General features: G+C 39.6%; 1 protein-coding gene across 1 annotated transcript in view; it reads right to left on the bottom strand.

Moving 5' to 3' along the window:
- Positions 1-15,947, bottom strand: part of LOC101406742 (alpha-2-macroglobulin-like) — a 70,271-nt gene that overhangs the window by 15,239 nt on the left and 39,085 nt on the right. Inside the window, exons 18-35 of the mRNA XM_087442778.1 lie at positions 15,371-15,488; positions 14,543-14,771; positions 13,451-13,577; positions 13,063-13,184; positions 12,512-12,563; positions 10,820-10,903; positions 10,358-10,534; positions 10,040-10,127; positions 9,016-9,172; positions 8,615-8,689; positions 7,965-8,145; positions 6,958-7,181; positions 4,520-4,738; positions 4,094-4,221; positions 2,997-3,087; positions 2,263-2,331; positions 1,338-1,440; positions 590-631 (exon numbers count right to left, since the gene is read on the bottom strand). Coding sequence (XP_087298904.1) covers positions 590-631; positions 1,338-1,440; positions 2,263-2,331; positions 2,997-3,087; positions 4,094-4,221; positions 4,520-4,738; positions 6,958-7,181; positions 7,965-8,145; positions 8,615-8,689; positions 9,016-9,172; positions 10,040-10,127; positions 10,358-10,534; positions 10,820-10,903; positions 12,512-12,563; positions 13,063-13,184; positions 13,451-13,577; positions 14,543-14,771; positions 15,371-15,488 — 2,286 coding nt within the window. The remainder of the gene's footprint in view (positions 1-589; positions 632-1,337; positions 1,441-2,262; positions 2,332-2,996; positions 3,088-4,093; positions 4,222-4,519; positions 4,739-6,957; positions 7,182-7,964; positions 8,146-8,614; positions 8,690-9,015; positions 9,173-10,039; positions 10,128-10,357; positions 10,535-10,819; positions 10,904-12,511; positions 12,564-13,062; positions 13,185-13,450; positions 13,578-14,542; positions 14,772-15,370; positions 15,489-15,947) is intronic.

Raw genomic sequence — 15,947 nt, 5'->3', positions numbered from 1 at the left:
TGTCATTATTTGCTCACTGGAAACACAGCGTACATGGCAAGGCACTGAGTGAGCTTGGAGTCAATTTGCACTGAAGGAGGAATAAATGGTAGATGCTCTCTGGAAATATACATTTATTTACCAAGCTTGTTTGGTATCTATATTGCAGAGACAAAATGATCCTTTTAAAGAGTCCTGGTTCTGGGGATTCCAGCAAAGCTCTATTTATAGATATGGGCCTCAAACTTTCCTTGTTCTGTGTCCGTGGGGAGAAGAGGAAAGTAAATAGGATGATTTAGGGCTTGACAAGGAGTGAGTGTAATTCTAATTGGATATGAATTGCAGGGTTTTTAAAGGAAACCAAACTGGCTATGGTTGAGAATGGGATCCATGAGATATCCACCCTATAATAAATATAGACTCCTCTGATAAAGGAATTAGAGACATCTTCCAGAGATTTAGTGCTCCTCCCCCAAGATGTATATTCCCGTGTTATCGTGCAGTGTGAGGAATCTGAGATCAACTAAAAAAGATGTAGATGAGTTTGTAATTAGGAGGACTGGCGTTGAGAGCAAAATGAGAGCTTGAAACATGGAAGGTAACGGCTTACCTGTGTGGCAGGGGGCACTGTATTCAGCAAAAGCTGCTTCATCTGGAAAACACAGTGGGAGACAAGCTCGAGAATGGGAGCTTCCATGGGACAGGGTTTGGTGGAGAGGCTTTGACTTATTAGGCCTGCAAGCTTTATTGAATTCCCACTCTTGATACCACTGGCATAATTCCCTTGTCTGGAGAAAAATAAAGGCTGTTCATATGACAGTTGTTCAAGCAAAGTACAGGAGGGAGGCCTGTAGGTATGTGTCCTTTCAGTTCTCTTTTGATATTTGCTTATTTTTCCTTCAGGATGTTTTCTTATACTTTTCTCCTTATATGTTCCTCTCCACTAATCAGAATAATCCCCACCATTTATCTTTCAACTCAAATTTTACTTTCTTTGGTTTTCATTGACCACTCAGGCGATAGTTCTCTCTCTCTCTAATTTCCTATGATAATTATTTGTGTAATTCTCTGGGCTTTGTTAATGCTTTGCACTGTTGTAGTATCTTTTAAAGGAGATTTATATATATCTCTCTAACTGTAAACACTTCTTTGTAAAACTCTTGGTACTTTGGAAAATTGTGCATGATTGATAGGCTTATGTTGTAGGTGGTTTTGGCAGTAGTTTTATAGGCCAACGTAGCAGGTATAAGGTACGGGTGACAGAAAACGAAAACAGGACTGACTCACAAATGTCTATCACACTCTATTCCTTTATTAGGAATCGAGTTTAGTGAGGTTCTTAGTCCTCTCTCACGCACCTGTCTCATAGTAATCGTAGACTTTCACAACAGCAGGTTTCAGGTCTCTGACAGGGATGTCTTGTACAACAGTGAAGGAAAAGCTCAGCGTCTGATTCGTAATCTGAAAGGAGAAAGGGAGAAGAATGCAGAATCAGGGAGGCCTCATGTCTTTTTTTTTCCCGCTTGATTCATTCTTCGTCCTTTGAGGAACAATTCTTAGTTGGCTGATAATGTTCAATCTCAAACCAAGTGTGCTCCCTCCCTGCTCACATATGTAGATGGCGATAGGCATTTTAGAGAAGGAACGTGAGGAACTAGAGAAGAGGCTCCTTTGAATAATGACAAGTTTACCAGTCTTTTAGACAAAACAATTCATATTCCTCCATGCCCAGTGCATGGCTCTGCTCATAGCGAGAAAAATTCTCTTTACTGGCAGAGTGATTCTATCCATATTAATATTTGCAGATAGTTTTCAAGGTGTAAACATACATGTACAAAATCAGAGTAGTGTTCTTGTGTTGCTAATGAAATCAATCACATTAGTCTATGATAAGGTGAGGTTGATGTAATCACTGACGGCTTCTGGGAACACCTCCTATTCTTAATCAGCAACTTTCAACAGGGCTTCTAGATGATCAGCCTGTTTGTGGAAAAGAGTGTTTACCTGAAGTAAACAGAAATACTCATATTCCTATTTTAGTATAAACAAATCCATATCCTCCAGCCTCCCCCAACCCCCTTGCTTCTGACATTCCAAGTTCCAGGGAAGCCTGCAATGAGGAAAGAGAATTTAAAATATTATCTAGTGGAACAGAAAGGATGTGCTTTTCCAAAAGGCTTTCCTTATGATTGCTCCTCTCATATCATGCGCTTCCCAGGTGCAGAGACCCACCTAAAAGGACTATCCGCCCTGATGTGTCTAGCAAGGCTGCAGGGCTCTTACCTGCTCCACATAAATCAAGACATTGTTGTTGCTCACTTCTGTCCTGCTCACGTGTCTAGATAGTTCAAGCTGAGGAAAACGAGAGAAATCACCAGTGTTACAGAATAAATGAGGCCCTTGGGGTACTAAGAGACAAGCAGACTGTGGGACGGAAATCTATATAAAAAAGAAGCTGGGATTAAATTCCTTTAAATGGGTTTGAAGACACTTGTCTAGTGAAGTGGGAACATACACAGAAAATTAGGAATACGAATACATTAGATGCAAGATTGCATATTCACATGACTATGTAATAAGTGTCCCTGGCTTTTGTTTGGTGAGGGAGAAGTATCCTCAAGTTGGATAGCTCTTCATTTGAGATCATCTGTGAAGGTGTCGGTCTCTACTCTAAGTAACAATGATTTCAGCTTTCTCTGAATTCCCATAGTATTTAAAGACTATGCCAATAATTTTGGTACCTACCTATATCTTGCCCTAAAATGTTATTTGACAGTTTCATTTACCCATTTTTTAAATATTCTTAACTAGAATGTAGGCTCAATTAACTCAGACATCTTTATTGCATTTCTTGTGTTGGCACCTAGCACAATGCTAAACATGTACCTGGTACCAAATAAATTTGATTCCTTAGATTAGGACCAACGTTGCTTTGATACAGTCGACATTATTAGGATGCTGTTGGTATGCTGTTAAACTGGGGATACAGAAAATTCAAATACCTAGCATCTACTTACCATTTTCACTGTTGGTTTTAGGGGAATGAAACCAGATATCATCTTTACATCAGCAATCACCATGTTGGAGACTGGACGGTTGCCTGTGTAGCTATGGACACAAGAAAGGGAAGAAATAGGCCTTGCCATGTTTTGAGTCCTGCCCTTCTTTAAGGTCCAACATAAGCCCTGGCATTTTTAAGTAGCTTTCCTAACTACTGTCTTGTCCTCAGTGATCTTCCCATCCCTAGAAACATATAGCCTTTCTAGTCAATATGAGTGGTTCTGAAAACTGACTGTATAACAGAATCCCCTGCAGAGCTCATTGAACGATAGATGCCCGAGCGCAGCTCCAGAGATAATGAGTTAAATCTCTGGGGGTGGGACCTGGACACATGCATTTTTAAACAATTTTTGTAAAGGACAATAACCAGATTTTAGAATCTCTGGTATATGACACTTCTTTTTAATTTATACATTTTAGATTAATGGTTATCTTTTTTTTCCATGTGGAGATTACCTTCACAACTAGACTATAAGATTCCTTTAGATAAGAGTTGTGTCTGTTATTTGTATTCCCTGTAGCTACTTGAATATGTCTTTGCTTGATTAACATATCTTGCTTTTATGAAATACATTTAACTTATTTGTCTATTGATGATGGATCAAATTGTGAATATTATTTTCTCTCTTTATCTGAGAGCCATTCAATTTTGTAATTATAACTAGAGTCACTGAATCTATTCCAAGTAAAGCTTTTAAAGAATGCTATTGAATTGTGAATTCTTTTTCTCTAGAAAAATGAAAATTTAAAAGACTAGGAAAGCTATCCTTTAGAGAGAAGGAAGAATGAGCCCATGTTGAAGCATTCTTGAAAGAAATTATTTATTCTTCATCAGTGGTGGTAGGTAATAAAAGAATCCTGGAGGCAGACAAATCGAGCTCATAACGCTACAAATTCTTCATTGTCCACATTGGTAAAGACATTAATTTTTTCTTCATTGACAAGGCAAAAATTTAATAAAGGGGGTTACTTTAGGTTTGCTTGAAGCCATTTACTGAAGAGGTCTAGGTAGCTAATATTTTCAGAACTAAGTAATAGAGACAGATATTCTTACCTGACTTCTAGTGAGATTTGGAAGCTTGTGTGGGCTTTGAATTCATCACAAGTTTGGGGTATTGGCTCCACTTGTAGAGTGAATGCAGATTCCTTCTTCTCCAAGAAAACATTGTATTTCAGAGCTGTCTGTGGAACATTAGGAACAGAAATAGTTTCCAGTCTACAAGATCCTTCAATCTGTCACCATTTACTTTCTCCTGATTTGTCCTTTTATTGCCCAGGTAGGAATAAATTGTTAGTGCCCTCAAGTTGATTCTGACTCCTAGTGACCCTGTGTACAGCAGAGCGGAACCCTGCCCAGTCTTTTTGTGCCATCCTCTCATTTTCTGGTACTACATCAGACAATGCTCTGCTGCTATTCATGTGGATAAATAGAGTTTCCATTTTCAGGTGGAATCTCTCTGACTTTCCCCAAGAGTGTTACCTGAATATACACACATCCTTCCCCTGATACTTTTATGCTGTACTCCCCAGGAACGTCTGGTAGCCAGATCTGCTGTAGTAACAGGCGGTTGGTGTTCTGCACTTGGAATTTTGTGGAAAATGTCCCTGAAGACAAGATGGTCACCAAAGCGGCTTTCTCAGTTCTGGTGAAAGTGGCTGCTCCATATCTGGACAAAGCATGAAGAGCCACCACTGTGTCCTGGAAGAGATGCATGTGAAAGTCCAGGAGAGGGTCAACTTTGGGGGCTTGGATTCTTCCCAAAGTCCATTTTTACTATTACAAAGATGCCATGGAGTTTTCTCCCTCATTATTTGAACGATGGAATCTTAATTCCAAGACTGATTTCAATCTTTGAGATATCTCAGAATCAAAATGTTCACATAATTTCCCTATGCAGCTTGCTCTAGAGAAAGCAAGTTCTCTCACAGCAAGTGGGAAATGTGTATATGAATGACGCTCATTGCATTCGTATTTGCTGTTCTTCTTCCTCTGCCTCTGTAACCCACAATGACACCCCCCATCTTCCCACAAAACTAGTCTTGCTCTTTCTCATCAGCAAACTGCTACTTTTGATGTGCCTTTGAGAGATACCAGGGTAGTCAATAAGCATTAATCTCTGATCTGCACTCTGATCAAATAAAAGGAAAAACTTTATAATTCCAGTCCTCCCCATGGTTTATCACTCTCTTTATTGATACCATTCTATGGGAATGTACTTTAGGTCTCAGAGGATCTCTCCTTTAAGAATTCCTTTTTATTTCTTACCAAAAATGAGTCTTGACACTGTCTTTCACTCAGTAGGAATGAAAGAAAGAGAAAACAAATATGCAGAGGGTGCTTTAATATCATAATGAAGATTATCTATTTCAGAGGGAAGAGTGAGAGAATGAAGTGAATTGCAAACCACGGTGGCACAGGTAACAGAAACTTCATTTCTCTGTATTTTATTTCTCCTTTAGAAGAGTTTACCACTTCCCCAAACTTCTCTGAAGATAAGTTCTGCAATGTACATTCAGAATACTGAGAGTGGAAATTACAAGGGATTATATTAGATGTATTTTTTAGAAATAATATTTGACAGGCTGGATGTGGCTGGATGAAAGTTAATAGCTTGTAGTCCTGATTGATGTCAAATGTAGGGAATGGAGAGGGAAAGTATGAGGTTGTGTTACTTTTAAGAAAACCCAAAGGGGATCTGTGACATAATAAGAAATAGAGATTTGGTCTCTGCCCCTGGTTCCTGATACAAGAGCTTCCAAGACCCTTGGAATCTCTGGAGTGGTAAGAGTAACTTTTTGTATGCTCACGAGGTGATTCTTGGAGGATGGGGGCTGGTTGCCAGAGGAAGTAGCCTTGTGATCAGAGGGTTGGAACTTTCAGCCTTAAATCCTCTTCTTTCCTCCCCGCCCCCATCCTCCTCCCCAGGGCAGTGGAGAGGGGCTAGGGATTGAGTTAATCACCGGTGGCTAATAATTGAATCAGTCATACCTGTGTAATGGAACCTTCATAAAAACCCTAAACAAAGGGGTTCAGACAACTTCCAGGTCAGTGAACATATGAAGGGCTGGGAGGGTGGTGTGCCTGGAGAGGGCATGGAGGCTCTACATTCCTCCCCACATACCTTGCCCTGTGCATCTCTTCCATTTGGCTGTTCCTGAGTTGTATCCTTTATAATAAACTGATATTAGTAAGTAAAGTGCTTTCCTGAGTTCTGGGAGCGATTCTAGCAAATTATCAAACTCAAGGAGGGGGTCGTGGGAACTCCCAATTTATAGCTGGTTGGTCAGAAGTACAGGAGGCCTGGACTTGGGCCTGGCATCTGAAGTGAGAGGCAATCTCGTGAGACTGAGCCATTAACCTGTGCGGTCTGTGCTAACTCCAGGTAGTTACTGTCAGGAGCGTTGAGAGTAGAGAAAAACAGTTTTCCTTTTAGGATACATTTACAACAAAGATTAGGAGACTCTGTCAGGAGAGGAGAGAAAGAAGGTGCTACCTGGTGCAGCAGCGACATAAGGACTTAGGTGAGTCCTCTTTTTTCATACATCATTTTTTGCAATCTATCGCTCTGGTTCAGTTTAAAGGACTACTTCTAAGATTCTAGACATTCCAGAATTTTTGCCATTGTCCATAAATTAAGGTTGTGGCTCCTGATCAAAAGTTGATGTGGTGCAACCATACTTCAGTAAGTAATGTGTAAAGAGAACTCTAGTTCCTAGCACAGGGATTAAGACAACTTATTTTGGGAAATGTTTGAGGCTCTTTTCCTACTTGCTAGAGACTCAAAATAATCATAAATAACCTTTTCCTCATTTTATGTCCTCTTCTCCATCTTCCTTCCTCTTGCTATTGTTCTCTTGTTCAAGCCTTCTAGCTGCAACCTAACTCTAAAGGGGAAGAATCCTGGGGGAACCACAGACCTGGGTGGAGGAGAAGCCCCCATGGGAATTCTGTTGCTTTGTGATCCACATCACAATGTGCGTTGCAAAAGTCAGGTCCTCTGAGGTTGGGGCAGGCTGGGCTGTGAGGTAAGTGAGGAGCACGTAGGACGTCATCTCCACCTCAGCAGAGGGAGCTTGGGGCTGGTAAAGATGCTCCTCTGGTGCCTTGGGTTTCTGAGGTCGTTCCCAATGTGTTGCATTGTCTTAAGGATAAGAATAAAGAATGAAAACTATTGGTAGTTAATGTATGATTGTATGTTTCTATTTAGAAATAAATAAATACAATATAACAAAAGCTAAAGTAAGTTTTTTACTTCAATCATAATATCCATAGATTTATTATTCCAGAGTAAAAATCTGAACTTGCTATGATCTATCCAGTGTGGGTGAGGCAAATATTGGGGACAGAAATTTATAAGGTATGAACTGAACTGCTTCAAATGTTGACCTGGTAGAGCTGGTAGAAGAAAAAGGCAGCTATGATTTCTTCACTGGTTTGTTCCTTTGCTAAAGGAACCCAAAATGATTGGGTCATTATTTTAGCTTTGTTGAAATAAAATAAAAAACCTACCAATTTATTTCAGAGAGTTGTGTTAGACATAGTAAAACATAGAAGCTATTATTATGGATGATGGTTTCTTTGCTATGGCTCTAGTAGCTTCTAGACACTTTGATACATATTCATGTACCATACAGAAAAGTATAAATGTCAGTTATATTTGTCTTTGTAAATAAAAGGAAATTGAAACACCCAAATTCTCCTGTGATGTTACCTTTATCTATCTTATTCTCTCTATAACATAATAGACCAGGGAAGGTTTGGGTGTAAAAGGAGCATTGATTTCTTAACGGGTGAGTTTGCATAAAATTGTCAGCATTTATAGTGATGTAGACCAAAAGGGAAGTTATTTTCGGGAATTCAATATTCTTCCCCTTTTCCATCCAGTGGAAGTGGGTGGGGAGAAAAACATAATGTATTCTCTCACCTTCTTTTATAGCTTCCTCATCAAGTGATTTTAGTATCTCTTTCCTTCTGTCCTGGTTACCTGCCAGGGCAAAAGCATAGGCCAACAGTGCCTTGGTGTAGACAGGGCTGCCATGAGCCTCTTTCTGTGTTGCTTTCCAGGCTGACTCCAGGCACAACAGGGCATTGCGGACAACAGGGTGCTGTGAAGGGAGAACAATGGGCATCCTGAGTGAAAAGGGGTCCTAGCAGGTCCTGGAATAAACATAATGACCACAAGATATGTGGTATCAGTGCTTTTCAAATCCATTCATCTATCTATCCATTTCCTGGCCATCTTTTTAGAAATCATTCTTTCTAGTGGTAAAAAACACATAACGTAATAGAAACCATTCCTTTTTAAAAAAAAAAAAAAGTTTCTAATTAAAATGTAAACTGATAAGGGCAGGGCTGGACGCCATGTGTATTAGGATTAGCTTTGGCACATAGTCCAGGTCTTCAGTGAATAAGTGAATCCTCACTGATGAATCGAGTGGTCTCTATCATTTTGTCAAATGCATCAGCATTGTGCGGCAGGAAAGCTGTCGCTTGGGTTTTAGAGGAGCATTATTGTAACCATAGGTCAACGGATTCACAGCTGTCTGGGAAACTGAGAACATCATTGGTGCCTACGGTGAGTGGGAGAGGAATCTCCAGAAGGGCAATGGTGACATAGGCAGAGAGGGTCACTTCGTCTTCTACTCCACCCTGTAAGTGTAAGAGAGGGAAAGAGAGATTATTTCCACATCAGAAAACCTTTTGAAGATGTCTACTCTCCTCACGGTCAGTCCTTTCTCTTGCCTGGTTCCTCGGAAGTTCTCATCTGTATCTATCCCCACTCCCATCCGAGATTCCATTTCTTTTTCCTCTGTGGTATGTGGGTTTATTTCTCCACCCTATTGCCCTCTCATACCTCCCAGTCCTTTCCTTCAGGAATTCCTGTGTGCTTTCTTGTCATGTGCCTTCACCCTTGGACAAATTGCCATGGATCAGTGAGATCACGAGGCTCAGAGCTAGCTTATAAAAGCAGTCACCTTGATGGCATTGTTGAGCAGTGACCCAGAACTCCTGAAACAGCCATTGTCCTTCTGCTGCTTGGAGAGCCAGGTAAGGGCTTGGGTGATGTGTGTTTCATCGATGAAGATGAAATCTCGAGCCTGGGCAAGGGACTTGAGCACAAAGGCTGTGAGCCTGATGGAAGAAGAAGAGTAGGGGGATGAGGCCATTTTTTTTTTCATGCAGCACCTTCACATGCACAGGCTTCATGGGGCCCCCTCAACACTCAGGAGAGTCAGTATGAGGGGTTCTGGGTGCTTAGAGCTGGGGAATCTCCTTTTGTTACTCCAGGACACTGTTCACTTTCTTTGGGCTCTATCTGCTGTTAATTCATTATCGAGTGGCTTCAAGTGACCCTTACTTTCTTGTTCACTTTCTTATGGCTTCAAAGATTCAGGCTCCATCTTTCTTAATCAGGTGGTTGACTAGGACATTTGCGTGCTCACACTAGGTTTTCTTCCTTTCACTGATTTTCTGTTGTAGATGAGAAAAACCGTCTCTTCTGCACCTGCTCTATGGACAACCTCTTGGCAATGTTTTCTGCCTCGAAAAATTACATCCTTTCCCTCCACACCTTCCTTCCCTCTCCTTTCACCAATCTCCTTTTCATTTGTTACCTCTTGTTTGCCTGTGTGTTTTGTCTCAGTGTGAAAAATGGCTGAAACTGTTCTAGCCTTAAATTCTGGTATTTCTGGATGCTGGAAAATAACTTAAAGTGGCCAGATTTGTTTTACTTCTGATGAGTCTTAGAGAGACATGAAAAAGAATATCTTACTGTGTTGAATCCAAAAGGCATTTGGGAGTTAAGGCAGATAGACCTTAAGATGAGTCTCAGTCCCACCACTAATTATTTGTGCAACCTAGAGACATTTACATAACAACAATAGGCATAAGTTTCTACCTTTATAAAATGAGGTTCATAGTATGTAATTTGTAGAGTTTCCATGAGGAATAAGAAGGGTAATGCTGTACAAAGTCTGTCATATAGAACACTTTTCTTACCATGTGTTGCCTTTCTTCTTGCCATGTTGGTCCCCAAAGGCACTATAGGAACCATCTCTGTGTTTGTAGTTCAGCTGCCTCTGATAACCTGGAATGGAAGGTTTCAGATGGTCCATGAAGTAGCAGTGACATAGCAGAGAAAGAGAGACTTCCCAAACGTGCAAGCAGATGCCAGAGAAGCCAGAGGTCACTCACATACCCTGGCCTCTCCGGCATGCAGGACCCCCCAGTAACACAGCTTTTCCTGCCCAGTGAATGTGAAGCCTATTTGTGGAGAGAACATTTACCCGAACAAAGTGAAGTTTCTATCTGACTCACCAGCATTGAGATAACCGATGGCCTTGGACTTGATCTCCTGGGTCAGCTGATGGGTTTCATTCAGATATTTGAGTACATAGATATTAGGAGCAAACAGGACCATGTTCTGTTCTCCACAGCCATAGGGCATCTGGAGAAGATTTTGAGTGTTTTTTATGGCAGAACCTAGTATGTCACCTGGAAAGGAAAGATGAGAAGTCAGAACTACTATAACTGGCTGGTATCATCAAGAACAAATGACATTCACATTTTGAGTCATTTCTGAAAGATAGCTGATGTGAAGAAATTATAACTAGAACGGAGGGTCAGGTATCCTGGGAACCAATTAGAAACTGAGGAAAAAAAATAGAGATATGACAAAGAAATTGAAAAGCTGAAGCGTAGTTGAAAGTAATATTTGAAAAAACCTGGGGGAGTGGCAGTGGTTGCTGTCCCAAGTTCATCAGAGGCCGAGTGACTCACCCAAAACAGAGAAAGAGGCTCTGGCTGATTCTTTCACTACTTTTGGTGGGAGTTTCAGGGACAATTTTTCAGATACCCCAACATCTAGATAAACAAACAAATCAGATACAAGAGGATTATCTACAGTCTCCTTTTCGGAAAAGTCCTAGGGCCAGTGCTTTTAGGAATGCACCTTAAACTTGGACTTGCTACCTCCTCAGAAAATGTCCTTGATTTTAATATTCCAAATTTACATTTCCTGGTACTAGGTGGCTTTCCAAGCTATGTCTCATCCTCTTTTATTATCCACTGCATTGAACTGCACAGGGGCTGTCCAAAGAAAGCTCTGAGTTTTCTGTGATATCTGATGATCTACTCCTATTGAAGGCTTCTTAAAATGTTTCATAGCCATATGAAGATAACGCATTTTTTTGGCCTCAAGTTTTAGCTTATGTGTGAGTAGACACTCAACATGTAAGAATAACTAAATCGAGAGAGTAAATATGATTCTTTGCTGTTCTAGGGTACTTCTCTCAGTTGCTAGCTACTCAAGGATCTTACTTTCAGAGAAGTCCTTGATATGGGTGTGTGTGTGGGAGGGGTGGCAGGTAGATTAGTTTTTAATGATGAAGTCTCAGGAAAGCAAAATTGACCAAGGTAGGGATATATCCTTTATTATTCCATAGAGTCGCTAAGAGTCAGAATAGACTTGTGGGCACAAAGAACAACAAATTTTACTCTTGAAAATTTCAGAGATAAGCAAATCTCGTTAACCTCCAGTGACTCCCTTCATATTTCTACCTTTCACATAAAAACTTTTTATGGTTTTGAATAATTGTAAAACAATTTTCTCAAATATGCTACTTGTAAGTATGATGTTGGTTTGTCACTTTTGGTGAAATCATTTACTTTATCTCACCTCTACTGTAAGTTTCTTCTCAGAATAGATTTTAGTTCATGAGCTTGCTTTAGAATGAAAAACTTTAAGCAAAATTATTCATTATTTCAACAAATGTGTACTGAGCAACCACTTTGTGCCAGTCACTGTTCTAGGCACTGGGAATACAGTTGTGAACCAGAGGAGACAAGATTCCTGCCCTTGTTAAGTTTGCATTCAGGGGAGGATTTATCTTTTATGATCAATTCCTATAGCCGGTTCTCAAATGGCTAGTTCACGACTACGCATACAGTGGTAGAAGAACAAGTAATGCCACAAAAATGAGAAAAAAATAACTATGACAACCATATTTTCATGATTTGGTACAGTTTATGTATGAAATGTCTTTGGCCATAAAAAGCTTAGATTTTACTTAAGCTCTAAGATCAGAAATATATGTTCCTTCACCACATATTCTATATATTATTCCCATTAGCTTAGATACATTTTGATTCTGACTCTTCCTAGCTATTCCTGAGGCCCCTGTGTGTGCTGGATGAAGAGGTTCCTGTAATCTGAAGAAAAGAGCTACAAATGAGGAACAAAGACGTTTTAGGTTGAGTCCTGTTGTGCTATTAATAGCTATGTTAATCCAGTTAAGAACCTTGATCCTGTGGCACTTATTTTTTTTGTTTGGGTAATGGGCATGAGGTACATAATGTCTTGGCTTTCTCATAGGAATATTGCAAAAATCAAATGAGATGATTTATGTGGGAAAAATTCATTGTAACTTAAAATGCTACTATCTTCTTATTGCTGTTTTGAATGACTCTTACCTGAAGCACAGAGTAAGGAGTTGAAGGTATATTCCTTCTTGATTCCTTCAGGCTTGTGTGGAGAGAATGAAAAGTCAGAGATGAGAAGGGACTGAGCATCCAAGTGCAAAAAAAAATAACGTGAGTTTTGAGAGGGGGTCTATAGCCTCCTTACTTGTGAAGTGATGGGCTTGAGTTAGATAATTTCTAATATGCATCACAGTGGTGAAGGCCTAAACGTATGAGAAATTTGAAGGAGTCCAGGTGATAAAGACAAGAATAAAAAAGGATAATTAAGAGAAAAAGGAGAAAGAAGTGATGGGAACTGAGGGGAGAGGTGCAGACTAAGGAAAAGAAATATCTAGTCCAACTTTCAGCTAATGGGAAAATTGCTAAAGGCAAGTGGAAAAACAGGACAAAACAGTGCTTTTATCTTAATGCATGCACTTCTCATATGCTGAGTTCATGTGCTATTATTATTAATTCTTTTTTTACCCAAAGATTATAGACAGTCAATAATACTACCATTTCCTGGACTGACTATGGCTATCAGACAAGTCAGGCTTACTCACCTCAACTAATAGAAGTTTGACCACTGTATCTTTCCTCCCAATTTCAGGAACCGAAGCCACCTCAGTACCACAGAGCTCTGAGGACTGTAGTGTTTCTGCACTCACAGAGAAATTCACGTTCCCTGAAACAAAAGGCCTATAGATCAGAGCTTAGATGTCCCAGAGACTTGGTACTCTTTAAATCCCCGATATCTACAAGGTGTCCTAAGTTTTGTCAGCAATTCCAAGGCTTGCTCCTTATTTAAGGGGCTGGCAAGTACAGGGACAAAAGCAGCAACGTCTGGAGTCTTCTGCTTGTGGGGCCCAAAGATGAGAACCTAATTTAAGGAACCTTCATGTATTCTTCATCTTTGAGTGGAGAGGGTTCCTTCAGAGAACTTTCACTCACCTAGTGATTTGGGAGTTACCAGCCAGGACACAGTTTGTCTCCCATTTGCACAGAGGCAGTAAGAATCTTGGTCTTTCTCCTCCAGGATAGCTGTGAAGTCAGGAGAGGCTTCTAGCTGCACACTTACCTGTAGCCCCATATGGGACAAAGTGACACAAGGGATATGAGTTTAGAGGGGTAACAAGTTGAGGTATGGGATGGGGCAAGTGAAAGATCCTAGAGTGAATTTGGGTGTTAAAAGAGACTAGGAGAAACACTTTTGGAAATTATGGGGTTGAAAATGACATAAGCTCAGACTATATACATTAAAAAGTTGTATAGACTTCATACAGAACATATATATATATATTTATAAATATAATTAATATAAATATATATTTATCTATTTATATTTATTAATTTTTTTGGTGCCAGTAATGGAGGATAGGAAAAGTCTACAATAGCATGTTGTCCTGAGGAAATTTATCTACTGGCTTAGACTCACGAGAATTCTCCCAGCTTACTTTGTGGCTATACTCCAATTGGTGTTCCTTCCTTTACTTTTTTCCTTCCTTCATTTTTTATCCACACACTCATCCATTCATTCAGTTAAAAACATATTGTAAGCTTTATGTATATAAATCACTTGAGTATAAGTGGCTCTTGTCCTCAAGATGTTTTTGGTTCTAGGGCATATAAGATTCCAGGAAGAAGAATTATGTTACGTATGGTTAAATGTGATGAGTGTTAGAGGGTAGGTACAAAGAAAGTGTCTTGGGAATTTAGAGGACGACTTAGAAAACCCAAATAAAAGGATTGAACAGTACTGACTATTATGTCATATTTTAGGCACTCAGCCTAGATTATAATAAAACATTTTCGTAAACTTTAGAAATGAAAGAAAATAGAAATATGGAGTTTGCAAGCTATAGTTTCAAAACCAGTGTCATATATTTTTGGGAAAAAAATGCTAGGTCTCTTCTAATTTGGGACCTGATTATTATTGGTGTGGTAATATATGTAATTGAAGTCAGGGGATATTTCAGTGATCTGGAAAAGGTGGTGGGGCCTAATGCAATCTTTTGATCATGCTTAATTTGGTAAGGCCCTTACCCGGATGCATTTGGGAAGGTAGTTTAACACAGTGGCCTTAAGTGTGAAGGCTTCTCCACGGATCACAGAGTAGGGCATTGTGAGTTCCAGGAAGAAGGGCTGAAAGGCTTGGAGAGATGCAATTGGGGAGAGACCAAGTCCAGTGTCACTGGACAGGCAGAGGGCCCCTGCCTTCCACTCAGTGATGGTGTCAGGGACTGTTGCTCCTACTTCAGCCACACCTGATGAGCTGGGGAGGATGGCAATGCGAAGAACAGAAAGTAAGCAAGTGAATTGGTTATTTCTAAGATGGTAACTGATGAGTGTCACCCAGCATCATACTTTTGAGTCCTCTCCAAAGAGTAATAGATATTAACAGTATAATCAGAGCCCACTATGGAAAAAATAAAAGAAATGGTTCTATTTCCCCAACCATAGCCATGCCCCCACACCACCTCAAAATCTGTACTACTATTAGAAATCTGACTATGGATTTGAAATTGTCATTGAACTTCCTTCTCTAAAATGCCATCTGACAATTTTATAAATTATAATTCTAAAAATGGTTTATTCCATGTAGGATTGCTTCAAGTTTGCTATTCAATACAGTGTCCTTCAGTGGTGTTAAACATTAGAAAGCTAGATTATTATTAGTCACCATGTTAATTTTCCAGAAGTGCCAGGAACACAGCTATGTCTATAATTAGTGAATTAATATAATTAGACCAGAGTTTTATAAATTAGCCTAGTCCTGCCTTGAAATGACAGAAATTAATTAGAAAAATAGTTGGAAATAATGAAATCATGTTTTCACACCCAAAGCTAATGGGAAAAAGGGAAGTTACTCACTTTACCACTACCAAGTCCCAGACCCAGGTTTCAGGGAAATAGTTTCGTACAGTCTCAGCGAATGGCTCTCCACGGAAATTTTCAATCACCTCATTATATTCCACATAAGGAAGTGCCACTATGCATATTACAATGGAAGAAGGGAAAATACTGCTTTGAGAATGATATTTCCATACAATGTGACATGTATGAATACAGTCATGTGCCACATAATGACATTTTGGTCAATGATGGACCACGTATATGACGGTGATCCTGTAGGATTAGTACCGTACAACCTAGGTGTGTAGTAGGCTATAACATCTACTTTTGTGTAATACACTCTACGATGTTCGCACGATGACAAAAATCCCCTAACAAAAATTTCTCAGAATGTATCCCTGTCTTTAAGCAACGCATGACTGTAATGTAGCTAAATATTTAGTTTTCTTGCTAAAATTAAAACTTTAAAACAATTGCATTAGAAAAAATGTGTTGAACCACTCATTTTTTGGATGGGTAGAATCTTTGTCAAAAGTAGAAATGATAAAATTCATGAGAAAGCATAACATAGTGTATGTGTAACTGGTGGATATTT

This window comes from Ceratotherium simum, chromosome 17, assembly GCF_057802395.1.
Source record: "Ceratotherium simum simum isolate JZ-2026a chromosome 17, ASM5780239v1, whole genome shotgun sequence".
Lineage (NCBI taxonomy): Eukaryota > Metazoa > Chordata > Mammalia > Perissodactyla > Rhinocerotidae > Ceratotherium > Ceratotherium simum.
The sequence above is the reverse complement of the archived record's forward strand: the minus strand, read 5'-3'. Positions and strand labels throughout refer to the sequence as shown.